Here is a 26613-nt window from a genome sequence, read left to right as displayed (position 1 = left end):
GTCTAATACTAGTATACTCATTTACACCTGTGTAGACAAACTATTTAAAAATATCTCTTGATTTAATTGCATAATTACATATTATGTAAATTTTTATATTCAAAACCACTTTTCAAGATAGTTATATACCTACTACGAATAAAAATATTAGATTTTTTTAATCCGTTTAAAAAATCATTTATGATATGACCACTTATCGCACAAGAACGAAAAAATAGTCGGTAACCAATTAGCACACAACCAGGATCTTATCATCAAGGACTTACTTCATAAACAAAAAAATAATAAAGTTCAAAGAATTCGTACAAATAATCGCAAAACAACGTTTTCGTCACATGCACATGGTTTCAGAGAGGGAGCGACTATTAATACATCACCTCTTGGAGATGGCGTCCATATAGTTTTAGTGCCACTGGTCTGTCTCTCCGGATTATTCTCACTTTCTCCGGTGAGTTAACTGAATAATAATTTGCCAAACCATCCGTCAGAACCGTGGAAGTAGTTGCGTTCGGTGGGCAACATCTCCGTAGAGTCGCGGCTGACCTGGTGCTCCGGTGAACATCTTCTTCAGAGAAATTTCGCTAATCGGTGTGGTTTTGGTCTTTTCTTTTGGTTTTGTGTCGGTATGTGGTTTATGAAGTGACAATAGCAGACTGCATTTGTTTTTATCACGTAGTTCGTCTAAGTCAAGATGGATTTTATATTAAGGTAAGAATAGTAGTTTTACTTCTAATAACTTTAGTAATGTTGTAAGTATCTTATTAATCTATTAAATTCTTTATAATTTTCATAAATATATACAATTTATATTCCAAAGAGCACTTTCATTATTTTTAAAAAATTTAAATACAGAATGAAAGATTAAATTATTATCGAGGGCCGAATGTCCCTCAGAGTAAACAAAAATTTCTTTTGAATAAGATATTTTAAATTAAAAATCACACTAACTTTCTCATCGTTTTCACCCCTGTAGCTTATTAAAATAAACATTATGGAAGTTTTCAGAAACTTTCGGCCCTAGGTAATAACGTAATCTTTCATACTTATTAATTTTCTCAGGATTAGAAAATAATGAATGTATTTAAAAGCATTGGAGCCGAAATTTTGCGAATACCCTTAAAAGATTTCCTATCAAAGAATAACATATTTGTTATTTATTTTGCAGATGAAATTTTTGCTATATTATATTCTTACTTTCTTTTCTCTGTCCTGTTCTTCTAATATTTTTGATTCGGTAGATTTGTTACGTATTTATCCACTCATTATACCTTTATATTTGTTAGTTTTATCAGGATAATCCGTTCGTTTTAAATTCTAAGCTGTAGTTTTTGTATATCTTCTCGATCTATTTCTTCTTTGTTTTTGTTTCTTCTTCTTTCTGTGTCATATTAGATTATCGGGAATCTCCTATCAAATAGCTTACAAATATCTAGGGCATGAGATTTGCTTAGGCCAAGATCTCACATGGGTGGCCTTTGGTAGATTGAACAATATTTTCAAGTTTAATATTCCTGTTTGTTTAAAAAATAAGGTTTTTCACCAATGTGTTTTACCAATTCTTAAATATGGTCCGAAAACACTAACGCTGATAACAGAAACAATAAATAAAATAAGAGTTACACAACAAGCTATGGAAAGAATAAAGGTAGGTATTACCATCATCATAAATAAAGTACCAAATCCTCAAATAAAATAAGAAGAAGAACAGGAGTCACGGATACAGTTGAAAGAATAGCAATAACTCAATGCGCTTGCACTTGTTGCCAGATTGACGGATGATAGATGAACCAGAAAGATCCTGTAATAGCGACCAAGACAAGAGACATATCGAAGAAGAGGATGGATGACCAAAGTCTAGATAGATACATCACCAATATTGGATGCAAGCAGCTCAAGATAGAGATAGGTAGACACTTTTATAGGAGGCCTACGTTCAGCAGTGGCCAAATATAGGCTAATTGATGATGATTACTATCAAATTAGCTATGCTAATTTGTTGACAGCAGCTCGGAAAAGAGATGCAGATGATTCGTTAAACCATTCGGCCAGGTTTCTAAACCATAACGTTCTTCTTAAATATGATCCCTGTCTTCCGTCTATATTGCCTTGTATAATTAAATACAGTATATTATATCTCTCCATCTTGTTTTGGGCTAAAACAAGATCAAGTCTTAGGAGACATAAAAATCTAAGAATCTACAATTAGAACGGAGTAAAGACCGGAAAGAATGGAGTAAAATTGTAGACAAGGCCAAGTCACACAACGCGATGCTATAATAATAAAAAAACAACACCGGACTGATTCACCGCAACAAATGAATCAGAGAGCACAAAAGGGCAGCAAACACTCCGCCAGGAGTAAGCCATGATGATGAAGATGATGATTTCACCTCTTTAGGTGAAGCAAAACATGATCAAAATATTCCATTTTGCGATTTTGAACATTTAACTTTTTATCACAAATTTACACAGCCAAATGATCACAATGTAAAGGATGTGTACATACAATTGAAACATAAAGATGCCATATTAAATATTATACCAAATTAATTTTGGCATTTTTTGGCAAATTTTGGCAGTGTAGATATATGTAAATTTTGATAGTCTAAAATAATTACTATTTTTTATTATAGCAACATAAACATAAACATTATGACTATGCAAAAACTGCCCTAGAGTAGAATCCCCAAGGAAAAAGGAAAGAGGTCGCCAGACAAAAACTTTTAGAAGATCAAATATAGACGAGATAACAGGTCAAGAAAAGTCTTGGAATGAGGTGAAGACCTTAGCGCAATATAGAACTCAATGAAGCTCTATGCTCCACAAAGAAGAACAGGGAGTCTTTGAAAGTCTTTATAAGATTAAGAGTCTTATTATAATATATATGTATACATTATGACTCACAGTGTATAAAGATCTGTTGCTTACTTGCATGGACTTAAAACATGTGAGACAAACTAATGTTAAAACAATTGATCCTCAAAATGTTACAAAATTTGTCAACAGCATCCAGAAATTGGGATGATGCAAAACATTAATGATGACGACGATGCATTTAAACAGAATTACTACGAAATATGCAGGCGATTCTTAATTGCAGCTTGAATGGAAGTAAACAAAGAAACTATTTTGCAGATCCAGTCATGGGCAAGATACACCTTCTAAATACAAATAGTTTTAAAAGATGCGTTTTACCACTATTAGTCTTTTTTCCCGTATTGCCACCCTGAAATGGAATTGGGGCAGATACGTCGCCCGAATCAGTGATGGGAGGTGGATGAAGGGATTACTTGAGTGGAGGCCGAAATTAGACAAAATAAGTAGAGGAAGCCCACCTATTCGTTGGACTGACGATCTCAACAAAATGTCAAGAAATTTTATGCGAAGTGCTCAAAATAGAGCACAATGGACAAAACTGAGGGAGGCCTATGTCCATCAGTGGATGCAAAGGGCTGGATGATGATGATGAAGTCTTTTAGCACTAATATCAAAATTAACCCGACTTTTTTATCAACTCATAATCAGCTTACGATGTGACGTAACCATTTCAATCTTTTTTAAAATGTAGTTACGTCATTTATCACCAAAATGCTTAAAAACTGTAAAAAAATTTAATTTGCGATGTAAAAATGTTGGGATTTTTACATTTATTTTTAACAGTTTTCATAATACTACTGACTAGATTTTTGTAATAAATTTTTATCGGTATTCCCTAAGTTTTAAACAAAAACCTATCAAACTATCAACAACCTATCAAATTTATTGAATTATGTTTTTAATTATTTAAATATACTTTTTACGTAAACATATATTAGTAACCGAAGAAATAAATGATAATAAGATTAACATTCCTGATCGCTTTCATCCCATTCAGGAGAAAGTTATAATGTATAATCTAAAAATAAAGAGGGTTGTGTAATCCTCGTAAAATATTAAATTACTTACATTTGAATCATCATAAAATGTGAAATTTTAAGATCAATGCATATAATAATAATAAAGAGGAAGTATTAGAGAAGTGAATTAAACATTACCATTAAAATTAAATCAGAGACTAATTATAATAATATAAGTAAGACTTAGCTTCTATATGAAATACTAAACTATATTATTAACTTTTATAATATAGTATCGTAAAAAACGTGGTTATTTTAATCCATAGTTCTTCTTCTTTAAGTGTCTTCTCCTCCCAGAACATTGGCGACCAGTCGCATGATTTTTACTTTGTCCACAGCTGACCTAAATAGTGTCATGGTGCTCACTCCATACCACTGACGGAGGTTCTTAAGTCAGGATATTTTTCTGCGGCCGGGGCCTCGCTTTCCGTGTATCCATAGTTCGTTGTGGCTTGTTTAACTCACTTGTAATATTTTCCAGGATAAGATTGAAGGAAAACGGGGTCCCGGTAGGCGCCAGATTTCACGACTTAGAAATATCAGAGACTGGACCGGCCTTGATCCAATATCTTTGTTTAGAGCCGCATTGGACAGAGACAGATTTGCCAGTGTAGTCGCTAACATCCACTAAAGGAGAAAGCACCACAAGAAGAAGTAATATTTTCAATTTGAAACAAATATTGATAATTTAAAAAGCACATATAATGGAAATGATGATATAGGTCAAGATAATGAAGAATACACAGACTTAACAATGCATAGGGTACAGTTTGTCAAACGTAAGAAAAAGTTTCAAAATCTCACAATCGCCATAACGCCGCATGGCAATGAGATTTTCAAACTCTTTTCTACGTTTGACAACCTACACGCAAAGGTACTGTACGGAATATCTAGCGCCATCTTTAAATGAACTTGAAATCATTATTAAGAATCTAAAAAGCAGCAAATGTCCTGGATATGGAGGAGAACAGCTGACAGACAAAATACAGAAAGTATAGCAGGAGCATGAGAATATGACGACACAAGTAGTTCTATGTTCTCTTTAGGTATATAAAAGGAGATGAAGGGGTATGTCAGAATTATAGAGGTGAGGCACTATTAGATGTAGCATACAACATATTGGCAATCTACGTTAAAAAAAAAGTTAGCAAAAAGTCCTAACAATAGCATAAAACTATACCAGTATGGCTGTAGAAAAGGGAGAAGTACTGTAGATAACATATTTACTTTGAGGGAAGGCTGAGACAAGCTGAGAGTCGGAAGGCCCAGGACCAGATGTATTCATGAAGTTAATAATGGCCTTGGGTATCTTAATTTAACCAATTGGAACTAGGCTTTCACTTCCAAGGAATTTAATATTAACAGCATCAGATACGCCGCTGATATGGTGTTGTTGCGGATTCCGACTTGGGTATACAACGACTCATCGACAAGACCAACTCGACGTGTGAGCAATTTGGTATGAAGATAAACATTAAAAAAAGCCAAAGTGATGTCAATCCGAAAAAACCAAAACATACCTCCACCTTGCACAATAAATGGGCACATTTTAGAACAGGAAAATATATTTAAGTACCTGGGATATTGGATCGATAGCAGCCTAAATCCTGATCTGGAAATAGAACAGATCTGGAATCAGAATCCTGATCTAGAAATCCAGAATAGAACAAGCCAGAAAATCTTTCGAAAAAATCAAAAAACTGCTTTGTGATTCTTGAATAAAACTCGAAATTCGACTAAGTTAATCAAAATGCTTCTCTATGCAGTTGAGACATGGACCCTTAAAATATCAACCGTAAATAAATGGAGGCCTTTGAAAATGTGGATTTACCGGAGAATCCTCAAAATTTGATGTACATTGCATATCTCAAACAAAGAAGTGCTGCATAGAAAAGGCAAGGAAAGAGAACTTTTCAACACAGTGAAAGTTAGAAAAACATCATACCTAGGCCACATACTAAGAAATTATAAGTACCATAATATACTCAAGTTATAGTGAAAGGAAAGAGAGAACTAGGCAGGAAAACACTATCATGACCCAGAAACATCCGACAATGGACAGGGCTAAATTTTGAAAAGCTAATAAGAACAGCTCAAGACAGAGAAGAGTTTTCAATTGTAGTAGCCAAGGTCCATTGAGGAGAGGGCACTTTAAGAAGAAGGAATTAGGATGTTCTTACAAGAATGTAAAAGTATTTGATCAGACATTGTTACCGCTTGCTTAATGTTTCACTACATAGAATTTTGAATTTGTTTAAATAAATATTTCCACATTAAAAAAGAAAATAAACCATACGTGATAACACTTCACCGCTTTGCCATTTATAAGTTATTCTAGTTTACGTTATGTAACACTTTCACTAGATTAAAAATCAATAATAATTGGATTGACCAAATTATGTAGAATTCAGGTTAAAAAAGTATGATTTGCGTAACGTTATTTATAGTGATCTGAAATGTCTGTGTTTAAAGCAAAATTACAACAAGCTAAATGGTTTGCTTTAGCATAATCAGTGCATTAGCTATAAATTATGCAGGCGGAAAAATTTACGTTGAATTTATGAGAAATTCTTAGCATACATTAGTGATTAGTGCTTCGGTCGTAGTTTCTAAAAAAATCACCTAATGTCTTTACTAAAATATTGCTTTTTTATTTAACGTTTTTAAAATATGAAACTATAAAATTTATAGGTTAATAAACAAAATATGAAGCAAATCTGAACTTGATACCAGGATAGGCGAAACAAAGATATTATAAAATAGCAAAACAGAGTACAAAGGAAGCAAAAAAAAGATTTCAATCAAATTAGATGTATCCGAGATGAAAATAATAAAATACTAGTTCACGAAAGGGATGTCAAAAAGAGATGAAAAAAGTACTTAGACAGTCTATTCTGTGATTTCTTCTATGACGAAGTGGTTGAAGCACTTTAAAGAATAAAGAAAGGAAAATCAGTTGGACCAAATGATATTCATGGGAAGCGTGGAGAGCATTAGGAGAGCATTTCAGGAGCAAGTTGGCTAACAGGTTTATTCAATAGAATTAGGGAAGTTAAACAAATGTCAGACGAATGGAGAAGCAGAAGGTATACGAGTAATAATACATATCTGTCTACAAAAACAAGGGAGATATACAACAATGCACGAACTACAGGGCCATAAAACTAGTAATTGATAGACGGATACGTGAAGAAACCGAAATATCCGATAATCAATTTGGCTTTATGCAGGGTAGATCAACCACAGATGCAAATTTAATCATAAGGCAATTGATGGAAAAATACAGGAATAAAGAAACAGACGCTCATATGGTATTCATTGATCTTGAGAAAGCATATGATAGAGTCCTTGAGAGATTATGTGGTGGGCTCTAAATAAATGGGACTCCCCGGTAAATATGTCAAGATTATGAAAGATACCTATGTATGGGGAAGTAACAACTAATATTAGGATAGGTATGTGAGAGACTGATAAATTTCATGTGAAAGTAGGATTGCACGAAGGCACAGTGCTTAGTCCTTATTTATTCTCATTATCTTTAGATCAGATAACAGCGAAATTACAGAGTAATATTCCCATGGTGCCTAATGTATGCTGATGATGTAGTGTTAATAGGAAATAGTGAAAGAAAGAGTCTTAGAACAAAAACTGGAACAGTGGAGACAAGCTCTTGAGGAAAAATGTTTAAAACTTAGTAGGAGAAAGTCAGAGTATTTGGAATGTTCTTTTAAACATGGAGTTACTAAATTTGCCTTTGTCAAATGTCTACCTTAACGTCAGTTGCAATGTGGAGACTAATAAATGTCGAAAATCTGACATAGGACAGAGATAGCAACTTATGCATTCTCTGAAGAACCTCTAAAATGAGGTGAAATCGTCGATAAGAGTGCTTGTTGCGCTCTCTGAACTAAGTAAAAATTAAGATAGCTTTGGCATCGCATTGCAACTGAATAAAAATGGTATACATTTTTATTGAAATAAAATTTACAAAATATAAACCTCACAAAAAACGTATACAAAAATAATCTTCAAGATATATTAAATCATTTGGGATCAAGAGGTAGTTTGATGTAAACAAGGTAATTATATTTTAAAAGATCGCGTCCAGTCGGTTTTTTCTATGATTCACTTTTTTGTGTGAAGATCAAAATACTTAATTAAGACTGATTTTTAAATAATTTCCTTGTTTGTAAAAAATATCTGATTTGACTTAATCTAGTTCACCAATAAATATTACCATCAATCCTAATAAACAAAAATGATTTTTTGCTTCTAACGGCAAGTTTAGAAACCAAACATTTCCTGGAATTAAATTGAGTTATCATATTTAAGATTTGACGGGCACAAATAACACAAAAAGAAGACTGATGGAACAAAATTGTTATAAATTGGAAACCGTGGGAATATAAACGAAGAAGAGGAAGGCCCCAAATGAGATGGGCAGATGATATCAAGAAGTACATACTCCTTTTGTATTATCCTGGAGGTATCCTTAAGATTTTGTTTTTTGAATTACCCGAATATCCCTTTTCTTTTAAAAGCTATAAATAAAAACACTGCTTTAAAGGTTTACTTAAGTAAAAATATTAAACTCACTAAAATTAACAACACAAAACAAAATTAACAACAAACTAAACAATTCAATAGCGGGTATGTCCACCTCTCGCAGCAACGACTGCTCGCAATCTGATATCCTTTCCGATATTCATCTACCAGGGCCTTCTGGAGGCCTGGGAGACGGCGAATAACTATTTTTAATTCATCCCATAAATGCTCAATAAGATTGAGAGCTGGGCTGCATGCGGGTCATTCTAATCTGATCAATCCAACCTCTATTTAAGATATTTATGTTTATGAGTCAATTAATGTTCTTATTTACAAAAAATTGTACAGCTCTTACAGGAAAAGATAAATTCGGATAATTCAAAAAGCAAAATCTTACAATACCTTCAGGATAATACAAAAGGCGTATTTTGTTACAATAAGACGTCCAATTGTTAGTTAGGAGAAAACACAACGATTCTATTCACCCCCGTATAATGCTATCTAAGCAAAAATACCAAAATAATAGCAAACGACACCAAAAAAGGTACCTATAAACTGATGCAACAATCAGAGTACAAAAATATAATAAAGTTATAAATTGTCAAACTTAATCAAAAATTTTGGGTGGCAGAATTTTGAGCCGGTGAGTGTATATGATTTTGTGGTATTTCAATTATTCTTTTTTTTTATTATTTATTGTCTTTTTACCCATTCGTTGTACATTACACTTCCTTCTGATGTCTTTGGCCCTTATTTGATGTCTTAGCGTATTGTTACGTTGTTTTCTTAGTAACTGCTCAATGAAATGCAACCATCACCGTTCAATGAAATGTTAACATTGCAAATATGCCTACAATTCAGATTTTGTTTTAAATTTAACCCAATTTATTTAATTTATGGCTCAGCTTTGTATTATAAAACATTATTTGTGTTGTCTTGTTATGCATGTACTACATTAATGTGAAGTAAGTTGTCAATTTTTTAGGTTATCTTGAGTTTATACAAACTAAATAATAATTATCTCTGATAGTTTCACAGATTTTTTAAATAATTTGGAGATTGCCTATTTGATTAGATAAGATTTTTATAACTACTATTTATCTTAATATGTTAATTATATAAATAAATATATTTTAATTAGAACAGTGATACAAAAAGCATACTTTCTAGGTGCAATGTCACGAGGGGGCGAAGCTAAAACAGATTTTTATTTTTTTTTCTGTCCAGGGATTCATTTTCTGTGCAACACTTGGCTAATTTTTAATAAACATATATTATGTTCATGTTACCTACTGTCTTATTATTCTTGAGGTTCCGTGTTCGTATTAAGACGTTGGCTGCTATCATATTTACCAGTTCCTGAAACCTTTCTCTATCGGCTGCTGCGCGAAATAATTCTTCTACTGTAAAACCACACCGTTGTCTAATAATTAGGCTACCATTAAAGCTTCTTTTCAATCTATGTGTTATAATCCATGCCTTTTCTCTCCACCTTTCCTTGTACTACGAGGCAAAGTAGATTTAGGTCATCTAATTATATGGCCGAAGTATTCCGTTTTTCTTCTCTTTATGATGTTTATGAATCAGTAGACGTTCTGGATTCATCATTTGAAGAACATCTTCATTGGAAGTGTGCGAGACCCACGATACCTTTAGGATTCGTCGATTGCACCACAAGTCAAATACTTCTAATTTGTTTAGCATTGCGGTTTTTAAAGTCCATGTCTCATAACCATAGAATGAGATAGACCACACATAACATTTCAGGACCTTCTTGCCAATATTCATCGACAGGTTTCTGTTATATAAAAGGTAAGGTTCAGGCTCAGAAAAGCCTTAGGTGATATTTCAATCCTGGTTATCATCTCTTCATCAGAGTCGCAATTTACATTTAACCAACAGCCAAGGTATTTAAAATGGTTTACCTGTTCTATCTCCTCTCCATCACGACACAGCACACCTTGATCTAAATTAATCTTTCCAACGCCATCCACTATGTCTTTGAAATATTGATTTTAGGCCTCTTCGTTAATTTGCTTCACTGACTAGATTTACTAATGTCTAAAGATATTGTAAATTTTCTGCAAGAATGGCTGTATCGTAAGCGTATCTCATGTTGTTGATTGCTTCTCCGCCTAGCCTTACTCCCTCTTGTCTGTGGTCCAAAGCCTTCCTACAGATTTCTTCAGAGTACAGATTAAAAAGACTGGGTGACAAAACACAACCCTGTCGTACTTCGCGTTTGACGGGTAGTTTTTCAGTACGACTATCTCCAACTTTTATAGTGGTTACTTGATTGTAATATGTATAAGTATTTTAGCAGTCTTATATCGTACTAGTCAAGTCCTGCTGCCTGCAGGCAATCAACAATTATATCGTGTTGAACTCAGTCGAATGCCTTCTTAAAGTCGATGAAACAAACATTAACGTTCTTTCAAAACTCACAACTTTTTTGTAAGAGAACGAACATACAAAGTAGTGCCTCTCTATTTCCTAGACCACCTCTAAATCCAAATTGCTTATTACTCATTCTTCTTTAACACAGAAGGAATACTCGGTTTTGTACTGTCTTATCACCTTAAGGGGAAAGGCGCAAAAGTTTCCTGTCAAAATTTTCAATGTGTTTTAAATCTATTCATTTTTTTCGAGTCATTAGAAAACTAACAAGTATTTTTGAAAAAATTAAAAGCAGAATTAAAGATTACATTATTACTGAGTTCCGAAAGTCCCTGAAAACTTCTATAATGTTAATTTTGATAAGTTACAGGGGATAAAATAAAATAGAAAATTTAGTGTGACATTTAATTGCAAATATTTCATTCAAAAGAAACTTTTTATTTATTTCAAGGGACTTTCGGCCTTCGTTAATAACGTAATTTTTCAATCTGCGTTTAAATGTTTCAAAAATACTTACTAGTTTTTTCAGTATTCAACAAAAATGAATACATTTAAAACTCATAGAAAATTTGGATAGCCGACATTTTGCACCTTTCCTCTTAATATATCCTATGCATTTCTTTTGACTTCCTTCTACTAGGATATCTTTTTAAATGAACATCTAAACATGATAAAAATTCAAATCAAATTACAGGGAAAGTCTAAGTGGTTGGCTGTATACCATAGTTAAAAAACTTACACAGAAGTAAAAACTTCGGTGTGTATAATGGTATAAAATTTTATTAAAAAACTTTTAAGCCATCCAAATGGAATATAGAAAAACATCAGAACGTTTTAGATCTAGTCAGATTATCTTCAGTAACATTCTGTGTGGTAATTGAAACTAGCCCACTAGTTGATATAGTCTTCAAAATTACATAATTATTTATTAAATTATACTGTTTTAATGCGACACAATGTCGATGTTAATGAATTTTACTATTAGTATTCAAAAGCAGCATGGCTTCCCTTCTCGAAAAACTGAAGGGGGATTTGGTCTGATGTTGACAAGTAAGTATCACTTCAGTTTTTCAAGTAGAGAAGACACGCTGCTTTTCAATACTGATAGTAAAATCCATTAACATCGACATTGTGTCGCATTACAAAAGTATAATTTAATAAATAACTATGTAATTTTGAAGGCTATGTATCAACTAGTGGGCTAGTTTCAATTACTATTCAGAATGTCACTGAAGATGATCTGACTAGATCGAAAACGTTCTGATGTTTTTCTAAAATCCACTTGGATGACTTTGTTAACAGTTTTTTAATACAATTTTATACCATTATACCAACCGAAGTTTTTTACTTCTATGTAAGTTTTTTAAAAAATTCAAATGTTTATAATTCTGCGTCCAATCACTGATCCTAGCCTAACCTCAATTTTAACAACGATATTGTGAAAAACGTATAATTATATAAAACCTTTATAGCCCACGTATCATGAATTTCAGATCCTATCAAAGTAAATAGTTCTTTCAGGATGCAATAATGACTTGTCGTGACCTTTAAGTTTCCAAATAGAACCATGTAAATTAGCAGAATTCGAGGTTTCACTTTTTTTATTTTAAATACCTACTTGGAATATGTTTAAAGCACGTTCGTGGTTTGTATGTACATTTTGCAAGGTGTGAATAGTTTGATTTTACTGCTAATGTCCTTTTTTTGACGTCTAAGGGTAACTGCTTATGTACTGTTTATAGAAAACTTGACCATATTTATAGAGGTTTTATCTATTTAATGTCTAAAGCTATACAATTTTATTTGGTAAACTTGTAAGAAACTAAGATATGGAGGATAGACTTTGGAAGGACCTTTGTTATTTTTTTTTATTTTATCTTATTTAATAAAGACCAATAAGATTTTTAAGAACATTACAATCTGATTAAATAATAAGATCAACGAGCAACTTTTTTCTAGCCCAAATTATTACTAAAAACTTGAGACTAAGGACAAACTCACTATTATCTCTTAGATTTTTTAAATTTATTCCACATACCCCATTACTTACACTATACTCTACTTTTCACTTGAAGACTTGCTTTCTCTTAAGTCTTCTAGCCAGATCTTGACGAGGAGCTGGCTAACCCTAACATTGACTTATTGAAGAAGTCGTTGTTCGTGACTCTTGGAAAATTTTTCATCGATCTTGTTAACAGTATCCATTCCTATATTCCCTTATATTCCACTGTTCCTACAGCACCAAGAAGCGTTATCAATGCTCCTTCGTCTTATTTAGGAATCGCTGGATGATTTTTAAATTACTCTTTCTAGCAGAACCCCACAGCTAGATGCCATATGTTTATAGAGGTTTTAGAATCGGCTTGTAAAAAGTATTTTGTTGTAGTGTAGATTGGCGGGGCAGATTCCTTGTAGATTCCCGTTTTTTTATACTTGATATTAAACTGTTATTTTTTCATTTTCACATCAGCCCTTTTAGTAGGGAAGGAAAGTATGCTAAAGGACATCGCACACATCTTATGGAAAATATAATGTCACTCAAATTCAATAAAATTTATACGAATAGATTCGTTTTAAATTAACGGTCAAATCTTATCATTGCGCCAACTCTTAATTATGATTAATTACGGCGCAAATTGCAATTAAAGTTTATCGTAATCACATTTTTGGAGTCAGTAAAAATGTCAGTTACAATACCTATTGCTCTGGGTGCTATTCAAAAGAGCTTAAATCCCGCTGGGCCTAAGCGAATTAGTGAAACTAATCCACTGATTTATGGAGTACCGACAATTTGGGTATTTTAAAATATTTTTTCTCTCTCTAACTTATGTACGTACCCATTTGATTTCAGATTTATTTATATCAATTTCTGCTCTTATTATTGAAAATATAGAGTTGGCGCAATGATAAGATTTGACCGTTAATTTAAAACGAATCTATTCGTATAAATTTTATTGAATTTGAGTGACATTATATTTTCCATAAGATGTGTGCGATGTCGTTTGCAGTTACTCGAGCGTTATGGGGATCTATTGGGTTGTGAAGAGTAGGTCCTACAACCAAAAAAAGTTAGGTAAATTTTTCCATAAAGTGGGGGAATTTCCATTTTTTTTAGTTAATTTTCCATTTCCAACAATTGTTTTTTCCGATTATAGCGCTATTTATCCATAATTCAAAAAAATTTCTCGAATAAAAGTTGCTTATTTTACGTAAAGAATCCAAATCTGCAATGAAAATTGAGGCTCCTATTTAAGATTTTAAAATAACCCTACACCCTACCTCCGTGTGGGGTCGTGTTTGGTGCCATTCGATAGATTTTTCAAAAATACTAAATACGTTTATTTTGCAGTGAAATATTCGCTTTTTTTTTGTGAAACTTTGTGAACCGCCCATCATCGCTGAAATCGTCAGATTTTTGAAATAGACACTCCTTTGCATGTACTTTACTTTATCTTAATCTGCCAAATTCGAGTTTTTTTAAGGATATATTTTTTTGCGGTCCCCCCTGTATTAAGAGTCAATATATGGTAGAGGTACATTTACTCCTCATGTGATAATCTGACGCGCTCGAGTAACTGTAAAACTCCCCGCTTGGACTCCCCTACCATAAGGGGAAAACTCTTTACGAAATTAAATTATCAGTGAAAAAAATGACATTTTTTATTTTGTATAACCTGTCTGAAGTTTGGCGTAAGATTAGTGCCACGGATTCTATTTAGGGAGTTGAAATGTTCATCTGTTAGTTGAGATCTCTACTCATTCTTAATAAAGTTCATTCTTGAAAAAGCAGCTTCTTACACATAAGTTGAGCCAAATATAGTACACAATTTCACTGTCAAAGATTTTCAAAATTGTCAAACACTATATTCTGAATTTAATGGCTGTCTGAACAAAACTAGTCTACGGTACGGATGCGGACCGCGGTCGGTCATTTGGTGACCCCTGCCGTATACATTCATTTCGTCATGAACTTTCCTTTGACATATTTTACAATTAAAAAATAAGACATAAATACAATGTCTAAAGTATATAGAAAAATATAAGAATTGCCGATGAAAACTCAGTAACATGAGGGAAGACTCCCAAACTTTGAAGTTATTATATACGCTAAAATAAACTCCGGCAGAAAACTCGAAGATAATGTATTATAAATTTTCTTAACAAGTGTTTATACTGTAATTTATTTAAGTCACATTTTAAGTCAAATTTAGCAATACATATTTGGCAATGATTGATGACCAAGAAATCAGTATTTCTGTTTGATTACAAAAATTATCTCTTTGGCATAGGTTCAAAATCCTTTAAAAATGTTTAAAATTATGAAGGTTACGAAATTATGAAATAATTCTATCCGTCTGGTGTTTTTCAATCGTCTATAATTTGCTTGGTACTTTCTCTTTCGTTTTGTATATATGGTATAGGCACCTTATAGAAAGTTAAATTTTATGCGCATTCTAAAAAAACACAAACACTGAGCAAAGAATTCGAAACTTGCTTGATTTTAACCTATTCTTGCATAGATATGTGTTCAAATTTATTGCAAAATTAAATCGTTTGATTTTTACATAATGTTAGGCAAGGTGTTAATGTTGTTTTGATATTGTGTTCGCTAATTAATGTTTTTGTGAATGAATAAATAATTTCACTTTTTAACCAAGTATGTCTGCGTCTGAGCAAGTTACGGAAAAATAAGTTATATAAGTGTGTTTTTCGTTGTTTTTCGTCTAACAAAAAAAACAAACGAAAACTTGGCCATAACGTATACCAAAAACTAGTGTACATGGCCCATTATTTAAGGGGGTAGGCGTAAAATCTTGGTCCAATGCTATTTGAATACTTTCATTTTTTTCGAATCCTGAGAAAACTAATAGAGTATTTTTGAAAAATTTAAACGCACAGTGAAAGATTACATTATTACCCAGGGCTGAATGTCCCCGAAAACTTCAGTTACAGGGTTGAAAAAAGGAGAAAATTTAGTGTGATTTTTAATCCCAAATATTTCATTCAAAAGAAACTTTTCGTTTATTCTATACTTAAAAGTTTGTGATGAAAATACAGGAACAAACAAAGTTTTTTTATATATGAAATACAATTATCTATAGAAATTCAACAAATATTCTTTCCTAATTCTTTACTTAATACCTTTAAAAACAAATATGCAATTAAAAAAATGAAATCAACAAAAACATTAATTAAACATAACTACTATCATGGGTTCATTAATAATCTTACTTCATATTATTGCTAATCAAAATATTTATTTTATAACACGTTTTAACACATACCTATATGTCTGCGCAACAATGTTTTTATTAATTAAGTTTTCAGTGGTTTTGGTATACTCGTATAGGTATATGAGATTATTAAGCGAAAGTGACCAAAAATTGAAGTTAGACAATAAAATTGAAAGCTTTAGAAATAAAGTATTCCTTCCGGCCAGATATCCGGATGATTTTTTTGAGTTTTATAGAGCTCATTTTTTGAGTTATTTTTTTTTGAGTTTTATAACCGAAACCTCCGTGTTTGCTGCAGTTGGTCGGTGGACTTCTTAAATTATTAAGAATTTAGTTCAAAAATGCACCATTTTAAAAACTTTCGTCTACCACTAAAAAGTAAAGCATTTTCAACGAATTTAGAAGTAAATATTTTATAAAAAACTTTTAAAGCTTTAAAATGGCGATTTGTAAAGCTTGACCCCAAGTTGGGTCTTATCAGGGCCGTCTTAACCCGGGGGTGCAAGGGGTGCGAGGCACCCGGGCGCCAAGTCCAAGGGGCGCAAGCCGAACACTTGCTAGGCTCAAACTTGCGCTTGTCCTTAAAAAACTACAAATAACAAACATGTACAAGTGCACTTTCAGTATTTTTTACAAAGGCTATTAATGATTACTACACCTACGATATACAAATGGAATATGAAACCCATTTAGATTTTTCCGACATAATTTCAAGAAGGTGACGCGTTACACTATTTTAAGTAGAAATACCAGATAAATTAAGATTATTTCTAACAGAACATGGACCAGTGCAAATTAAAAGATCTAAGTATCCTGTAGATAGCAATAACAGGTCCTTTGCAGATATCTATTATACAAAAAGTTTAAAAAATAAACCAAATTATCAAACGAGATTGTCTTATATACTCTGTATCTAATGGTGATTATGTATTTTGTTTTTACTGGAAGCTTTTCAATGCCAATGTTACTGCTTTTAATACTCACATTGGTTTCAAAGACTGCATACATTTCGAGAAATTTAAAAAACACGAGAAAAGTTCTGGTCAGTTAATTTCTGTAAAAAATATTTAGGTCTAAAAAAGACTTACCTACTATTACTATATTAGACAGCCACACAATAGACTCTGTCAATAAAGCAGCAGTTGAACGCAAAAGAAAAAAGTGGACGGCGGTTTTAGAAAGAATTATCGAAATAATAACATTTTTAGCACACCAAATTTACCATTAAGAGGAACCAGTCAAAGGTTGTATGTATCGGATATCGGTAACTTTTAATTAATAGAATGTACTTATTTCCAATTTTGATAATACGCTGTCAGAACATACTGCACGAATTCAAAGTGTTCAGCATGGTATGCTCCATTATCTTGGACATAATATTTAAAATGAAGTGTAATTGGTGAAAAAATTAAATGCACAATTATTGTTGATTTTTTAAAACAATCTAAATATTATTCTATAATTTTAGATTGCACACCTGATATTTCACTCAAGGAACTACTATTATGTTTAGGTTCGTTTATCTCTTAGAGTAGGGAAAATTTTACACTTCCAATTCTCCCTACTCTAAAGTTTATCTCAATTCGTCAACAAAGCTTACCGAAGTTATATTTGCATTGTTAGTTGCATTTTCTAGGTTTTTTACTGGTTACTGATAGTTGATACTACCGGACACCGGACAAGGATTAGCAAATTATTTGTTAGAATTTTTGAAATTAATGAATATTGATTTAGATAATTTACGAGGCCAAGAGTATGATAATGGGGCAAATCACAGTAGGAGGCTGTGGGCAAATGCGAGAGAGAAAAAAAATACTAGCCTTCAAAAAAAATTACAAAAAACACTAGTGCAAAGAAATAGATCTGATATAGATGGTGAAGATCTATTCCATGAGTTAGAATTGTTACCAATATTTTTATAAATAAAAACACAGCTCCACTCTATATTTTAAGTTATATTATACTCTACTAATTTACTTCCGTTTTCCCAAATTTTTCTACATGTCTAAGGATATATTTAACACTTCCAGTAATACTAGCTGAAGGAGAAAGGTCTTTTTCTACACTTAAATTGACCAAAAATTATCTGAGCTCAACAATGGGTCAATAGAGATTAACAAACCTGTCTTTAATAAGTATAGAAAAGCACATGAATTAGATATCACCGAAGTTGACCGAAGTAATAAAAATTTTTGGCAACTTAAACGCTAGAAAAGTTGAATTTGATAAATACTGTAAATAGTGTTAAAGATTGATCTTGTTTGAATACTGAAAACATGTTTTTTTAATATATAAAGAATGCAAACATAATTAGTTTTAATTTTAGCGTACTTATAACTTATATTCTTAAGTATAATATTATCTTTTGATAAAAGGGGGCGCAAAGTTGAGTCTTGCACCCCGGCGCCGTGTATGCTTAAGACGGCCCTGGGTCTTATATTGATTGATCAATAATTAGTATATAAGTTCAAAGTCAATTTGTTTATCCCAAACAACTTTTTTTCCAATAAGTCAAACCAAAATAACAGCTAGAGTCTAAATAAAACCGTATATCCAAAAGAAATATAGAAAATATTATAAAAAGCCAACAAGAACATAATCTAGGTCTAACTAAATGCACAAAAGATATTACTACTTATTAAGACAGAGAAAGATTGTTAAGACGATAAAGTCCGATATGAACAATAATAAATAATAAATCTGTTGAAATTAAAAGATAAACTATAATGACCTTGGGATAATATTAAGTTTATACTATAAACAACGAGTAAAAGTTCGTGTTAACGAACTCCTGTCAGAGGAAATTGAAATCAAATGTGGAATAAGACAGGGATGCGTGTTGCCACCAATTTCTTTTAATGTCTACTCGGGAGAGATTCTGAAAAAATTCTCGAGAGAGAAACGGTTGGAATAAAGGCAAATGGAATTCCCATTAACAACATGATATATGCGGATGATACTGTCATCTTAGCTGAAAATATTGAGGATTCATGGACTAGTGACCAAAATAGCGGAGCATGGAAAAGAATACGGTCTATACGGAAAACCAAGAAGGTTTTCATTGTTAGACCAGAATACTGGAATCAGTTAGTTTTCATTCCAGAATACTGGAATCATTCATCAAATTGTGGATGCATAGAAAAATTCTGAAAATATCGCCATGGGCAGAACACGCCACAAACAAAGCAGTTTTGAGAAAAATGAATAAACAAATGCAAATCTTAAATACAATCAAAACAAGAAAATTGGAATATCTCGTACATATTACATGTATAGAGAGATAGGTACAACTTTTTCTTGCAGATTATGCAGGTAAAGATTCAAGGGAAGATATAGGAAGTATAGGGAGACTTAGGGAGATTATCATGGTTGCGCATCCTAAGGGAATGGCATGGATGTGAATCAAATGAACTTTTCAGAGTAGCCGACTTTAAAATCAGAATAGCTGTGATGATTGTCTACCTCCGTCGCGGAGATAGCACTTGAAGAAGAAGAAGACCGGGAATAGATGGTATTTTTAATCTATGCAGGCAACTAACGAAAGAAATTTTCAAGATAGCAGCATAAACAAGAGGACAGATTTACATGTGTAGCGGTATATCTAGTTGAATGTTTAAGGCATAACGTAATACACTTGTGTGAACGATGTGTTTAGAATCATGCGAAAGATAAGTACAGTACCTAGGCCAGGGTAATAAGACAAAAAATATACCCTGTTCGTGACACTTCAACAGCCAGGGTACTGAAGCATTTCTTCGACAGGTAATACGTATAGGAACAAATTGTAACTATTTCCTGCGTAGGATCTGGCGGGCATTTTTATTTATAAACAATTTAGTGTCAAAAAACGACTTTTTTCCTTTTTTTTCAAATTAATGGAAAACAGTAAGACTTATGGTTTTCTTAATACAGACATCTTCGAGAGAATGGAAAAAGCTTTAAAATGGCGTATGTATTACAAAATTTAATACACTCATTAATTATTACCATAATTGCGAAAAAGGGTCGAAATTTCAAAAAAAAATAATTTTGCAATAACTATTGTTCAAATAAGTATAGAGCTTTGAAATTTTAGTCAAATGAGGGCTCTTTGGTGCTTAATATGTGACAAAAATTTCAAAGCGATTTATTCAATTGTTTAAATTTTAATCCCAGATTGTTTATCCAGATAATTGTTTTAATCCCAGATAATTGTTTATCCCAGAGAGCTTTTTTTGCAATAACATAATGTCCTATTCCAAATAGTGCAAGGGCTAACACTAGTTTCAACATTACTGGTTGTGACTTATCTATTTCAGAGGTATATACCAAATTATCCCAGCTAAACATACATAAGGGTCCAGGGCCTGATGGAATCCCACCCAAGTTACTGAAATACTGTAGTTTTAATCTTGCTCGTCCCTTATTCTTTATTTTTCAAAAATCATTACAAACGAGTGAATTCCCTCCCGTTTGGAAAGTTAGTTTTATATCACCGATATTCAAGAATGGAGATAGAAGCAGGGTACAGAGCTACAGACCTATTAGTATCCTTAATACTATATCTAAACTATTCGAGAGTTTAATATGTGACAAAATTAAGCCTACTATACAAAATGTTATCATTGAACAACAGTATGGTTTTGTAATGGGGAGATCAACTGAAATGAACTTGTTAAATTATACCTCCTTCTTAAATGAAGCATTGGAAAGCAAGCAACAGGCAGATGCGATTTATACAGATTTTTCCAAGGCATTCGATAGAGTCAACCATACGTTATTGTTACATAAGATCGAACAGTTGGGTTTCTCTGATCCTCTGCTTAGTTGGATTCGAAATTATCTATTAGATAGAAGGCAGATAATTCGTATTAAGAAATATTTCTCTAATGAAATTATAGTTACATCGGGTGTACCTCAAGGCTCCCACTTAGGACCTATCCTTTTTAATTTATTTATAAATGACATAAATAAAAGCTTCAATTTTGCTCAATTTCTTCTATTTGCTGACGACCTTAAATTATTTCACATAATTACCTCTGATTTGGATCACTACAATTTGAAATCAGATCTTAATGGTCTTGTGGAATGGTGCTCACTTAATGGTATGGACTTAAATGCAAACAAATGCCATGCTATAACTTTTACTCGACTAAGACACTTTGAGAATAATTCTTACTTTATACGGGACACTAGGTTACAATTAGTTGACTCAGTTATGGATCTGGGTGTTATTCTTGATACTAACTTGAATTTCAACCTACACATTAATAGCATGGTTTCTAAGTCATTAACCCGCCGTTACACGCGTCTTCTATTGTGACGTGGTTGCACGCGTATGAGCGTCGCCCTCACCTACATATATTCGACTTATTTCGAGGAAGAATGAATGTCAACATGTACAAATATAAAATGGGTTGTACTCAAATATTATAGAAAGTCTCGTAAACCAACTTTTTTTATTAATTTAACAAAACAAAAGTAAAAATAATATACATAGATCAAAAGCAAGTTTTCTTAATTTTCAATTTCAGCAAGCCACTGAAGAAATTAACGTTCTTTACGCGAATTCATTTTACTAAAAATACAAATTACAATTAACAACTGTTCTGAAGATATTTCTTTGTGGCATTTATGTAATTAACTATTAATATTTTGTATTTTGATAACGACGTCCGAGGTGGAATGCGAAACGTCAATAAAATCAATATTTCAAGTTAAATTGTGGCTTATTTCCCAATTAGAATAGGTAAATTTAGAAATGGGTTCTTAACCAGTGGCGCGCCTAGAATTTTCCTCTGGGGGGGGGGGGGGAGGAGGGGTTTGCTTGGGCACCGAAAGTTTTTTGTATTATTTGTGAAAGACAAGTTACATTTTCCTACTTTCTTTTATATATATTTCTATATGCTCTGGGTGGGATTTTAACCCCCAAACCCCCCGCTCGGTGTGCCACTGTTCCTAACCTAATCCAAACAATAATATTTTAATTATACCTACCTAAATATTAAATAAAAACCTAAAAGTTTCTTTGAGATAACAGAAACGTGATTTCACCGTGATTTCACCGTGATTGCACGCGCAGTGAGGAATTCCCTCACTTGAAGAGGGATGTCTCTTCTTTCAACTATCCCACAGCACACTGACCGCCTGAAATATTCTATAACTTGTTCATTAATGTTCATGCCCTCTCATAAACCATGCTAGAGGCATTCCTGGGTGCTTAAGGTTATCGTATTACTTTACACAATTTCATTGGTTATAAACAAATATGGTGAGGGATTCCCTCATAGCGCGTGTAATGGCGGGTTAAAGATGCTTGGCTTTGTTAAAAGATGCAGCTATGACTTTACGACTGGTCGTTCTTTAAGATTTCTTTATTGTTCTTTGGTTAGACCACATTTAGATTATGCATCATGTGTTTGGTCACCTCAATATAACTGTCATATTAATAAAATCGAACAAGTTCAGCGTAAATTCTTACGTTATTATGCTTATAAGATGCATCTCACTGGTGAAAGCTATGAGTCTTTACTGCAAATTATTCGACTTGACTCATTACAGAGTCGTCGTCAACATAAAGATCTTTGCTTCTTATATAACTTAATTCATGGTCATAAATTCTGTATCCCACTTTTAAATAAAATTGGTCTACATGTACCTTCAAGAACCACCCGTTCTGTGACCACCTTCCACGAGGTCATTAACCGCACAAATTATGGTTCAAGTTCCTATCTCTCTAAAACTATTAAATTAGCAAACACATTATCTCTGCAAATTGATTTCTTTGTGAACGACTTTACTGCGTTTTCCACACAATTACATTTATACTTAACTTAATGTTCTAATTTCAAGACTGATTTGTCAACTACTGTTATTGTCTTTGTTCTAGGATAAGTTGTATTTGTCAATTTCAAAATGTTCTAGCTCTCAATTGTTAAATGAGAGCAAGTAATTTTATTCTTTATTATTGTTTGTTATGTATTTACCAATTTTGTACCTACTAGATCTTATTTTTCTAATTTGTGTGACATTTTAATTTAATTGTATCATGTACTAATGGACTTCGGTCCGTAAATAAATAATAAATAAATAAGTTGGAAAAAAATAATATTAGAACCATTCTACAGGTGTCAAATGTAAGAGCATGACTAAACTTTCAAAGTGGTTTAAAAAAGTGAAACTTAAACGTTAAACTTTTTGAATAACTTTTTTCAAAAAAATCTATTTTTTACCGTTTTTTAGGTGCATACCTACCAAGTAATTTTATTTATATGGTAATTGATGAAAAATTGTAATAAATATGTATAATTTATTCTATAAAAAAATAAAAAGTTTTTAAGAAAAAATTGAACATACATTTGCATAATTATTTATTACTAATAAATGCATTTTTATTCACTTTTTTTAAACCAATTTGAGAGTTTAGCTCATGCTCTTTCATTTGGCACCTGTAGAATGGTTCTAACATTATTTTTTTCTGACTTATGTTATTGCAAAAAAGCTCTCTGGGAAAAATAATTTGAATAAAATTTAAACAATTAAATGAATCGCTTTGAAACTTTTGTCACATATTAAGCACCGTGAACCCTCATTTGACAAAAATTTCAAAGCTCTATACTTATTTTTACAACAGTTATTGCAAAATTAATTTTTTTGAAATTTCGCCCTTTTTTCACAATTATTTAACTATAAATGAGTGTATTAAACCTTGTAATACGCCATTTTAAAGCTTTTTTCATTCTCCCGAAGATGTTTGTACCTACTAAGAAAACCATAAGTCTTACTGTTTTCCATTAATTTGCAAAAAAAAAAGGAAAAAATACCGTTTTTTGACACTAAATTGTTTATAAATTAAAATGGCCGCCAGATCCTACGCAGGAAATAGTTACAATTTGTTTCTATACGTATTACCTGTCGAAGAAACGCTTCAGTACCCTGGCTGTTGAAGTGTCATGGAAAAAACCTTTTTACCCTTGACCATAGATTTAAGAAGAAGGGGTTTTCATTAATCTAAGCCCTGGACTAACCTAGCACTCATAACATGCTTGATTAAGAACTTAGATTAATGAAAACCCCTTAAATCTATGATTCTTCTTAAATCTATGAGTAAGAACTTGTAGCATAATAAACAAATCAATTCGTAAACATCGTTGTGATTAATAGCGTACCAGACAGGATATTTGAAAAAACTTAAACTGTTGATCTTAATTAATATATTAATATTAAAATTAATAAATCTTAACCTCAATTATATTAATATATTCCATCTAATTACTATTTAATAACCACAAATGAACTCCTTTCAGATCTGACCTTTTTGTAAGTCCACGTCCTTGCCAGCAGCAATACATAATATTACTTTTAGGTTTTTTTCATTAGTGACAAAATTGATATAAATAACTCTATTATATACCATGACAACGACAAATGATCGACACATTATTATAACTGCCATAGAAATCAGTGTAGCGCCATGATACGAGACCCATACGGTACCACATACCAAGACGCCCACGCAAACGAAGACAGCGAATCTGGGTCACCATCCAATGGGTATTGTGTACCATTGAAACCATGCACCTTGCGAAACTCATCGGCAAGGTAAACCAACCAGCTCTACTTTGGTCAGGTTAAGTTTGTCTCTGCTTTTGTTACTATTTTTGGTGTAGAAAGCTATAAAAGGGAAATAGAAACTGGGCTTATTGTTTGCGGAGTAAATATAATGATGAAAATTATTTCTACCACAAAATAAAACGCTGAAAGCTACCTTAAAAACCTTGACCCAATAATTAGAACCGCGGATATTGTAAAAATTAGTGCAAAAAAATACGGCATTTGGGCAACTTTCCATTTGTAACTCAGCTGCATTTTAAGTCAAATAACTCAGAGTGTCTCTAAACTACCTACAGTCGGAAAAATGAAAGAATACCCATGAACGATCACATCAATCACTTATTTTGTATTTGCTGTCATTTTCTATAACAAACGTTTGTTATTTATAGAAAAAGACAGCAAATACAAAATAAGTGATTGATGTGATCGTTCATGGCTATTCTTTAATTTTTCCCACTGTATTTTCTTTTATGTTTGTTATATTTTCTTTTTTTTTTCCAATTTCCATCCTATTACTATATTTTGCCTCTGGCCTCTAATTTTTAAACACAGATTACAAAAAAAAACCAGAGCCGAACATATTAATAATTTTAATCAATTGGCATTTAATAAAACTATGAAATTTTTAAAAAATAATGTAAAAAACAGAAGAGTGCATTTTAATGTAAGTTCTATGTACTTTTCATTTATTACAATATTAAAAAATATTAATAAAAATAATTTAAATTGGAATAAATTAACTTTAAAGCCAAAAATAATCGTTGACTGATGCTTAATGCTCACATTGCTCACTGAGGTTCGTGTTGCTAAAATTAATGCAATTAATTGTGAGAATCTCTTTCACTTTTTCATTGTATGGTAATAATCTCCAAAATATGAACCCACACACTTTCACATTTATGCGCGCATAAATCAAAAACAACACTTTTAGTCCTGGATCCCCCGTACCAAAAAGGTTTATTAATAACAAGTTGAAAATTTGTTAATAGCTTAATGGTGCCGAGTCGGACAAACTTTGATATACAGGTGAACTTTTAATTGTGGAACGTGATAAATGTGTCATCCTAACAGTTTATGATCGTGAAAACTAGCAGGTTGAAGTTTAATCAATAGTTAACGATATATAATTTATGAAAAGATTATTGTCCGACAAAAATGTTGGGCATTTTAACAAGTCCGAAAAATAGAACATGTGAAATGACAGGAAATATGTAGATGATAACTAGCAGTCTGATTTTTGCATGAGAGTTTATTGAAAGGGTAAAAAATCAATTGGAAGTTCTGACCGACAAAGTAAATGGGACGTTTTCGTAGTCCGAAGTTATACAGGAACATAATTGCTGTCATTGGATATGTTCTACGTGTCGGACTGATTAAAATGCTCAACATTTTTGTCGGACAAACATTTGTTCATATATTATAATATATAACGTTGTTTATTATAATCATAAACTTGCCAGGAAGGCACGTTAACCACGTTCCATAATAAAAACTTCACCTGTTCCAGTGTTCCCATACATCAAAATTTGTCCGACTCGACACGTTAAGCTATGAGCAAATTTTCAGCTTGCTATCAATAATCTCTTTTTTTTTTGCTACGCGGGATCCAGGATCATTTATTTTATTTGAGTTTAACTGACTTGTTGAGTTGTGATCATTAGTACAATATCCGTTAAATATTTTCAAATATTGTGGTGGATTCATTTGGACATACAAATTTTTATCATTTATAATATTTAAATTTAAAATAAGAAAAATCTCCAAGTAAGTGACAATGAGGAACTTGGAAAGACAAAAAGATAATAATGTAGAAGGCATTGCGAGAAAATACAACAGAGTACAAAAATTTCAAGGCTCTATACTCAAAGTTCTCACAACGGACCCTCAGCTATGTGCTCCCTCCTCCAAAATGATGTAACAATATAACGCCAACTAACATTGGGAGGCAA

The 26613-nt window shown here is 32.3% G+C and overlaps 1 protein-coding gene across 1 annotated transcript in view; it reads left to right on the top strand.

Annotated features, from left to right (window-relative positions):
* The first annotated feature begins 398 nt into the window (after positions 1-398).
* Positions 399-26613, top strand: part of LOC114328659 (uncharacterized) — a 262330-nt gene continuing 236115 nt past the window's right edge. The window contains exon 1 of the mRNA XM_050659337.1: positions 399-708. Within this exon, the coding sequence (XP_050515294.1) occupies positions 692-708 (17 nt within the window). The 5' untranslated portion in view covers positions 399-691. The remainder of the gene's footprint in view (positions 709-26613) is intronic.

The sequence above is a fragment of the Diabrotica virgifera genome, chromosome 8 (genome assembly GCF_917563875.1).
Source record: "Diabrotica virgifera virgifera chromosome 8, PGI_DIABVI_V3a".
Taxonomy (NCBI): Eukaryota; Metazoa; Arthropoda; class Insecta; order Coleoptera; family Chrysomelidae; genus Diabrotica; species Diabrotica virgifera.
Note: the sequence above shows the minus strand (reverse complement) of the source record. Positions and strands in the feature narration are given on the sequence as shown.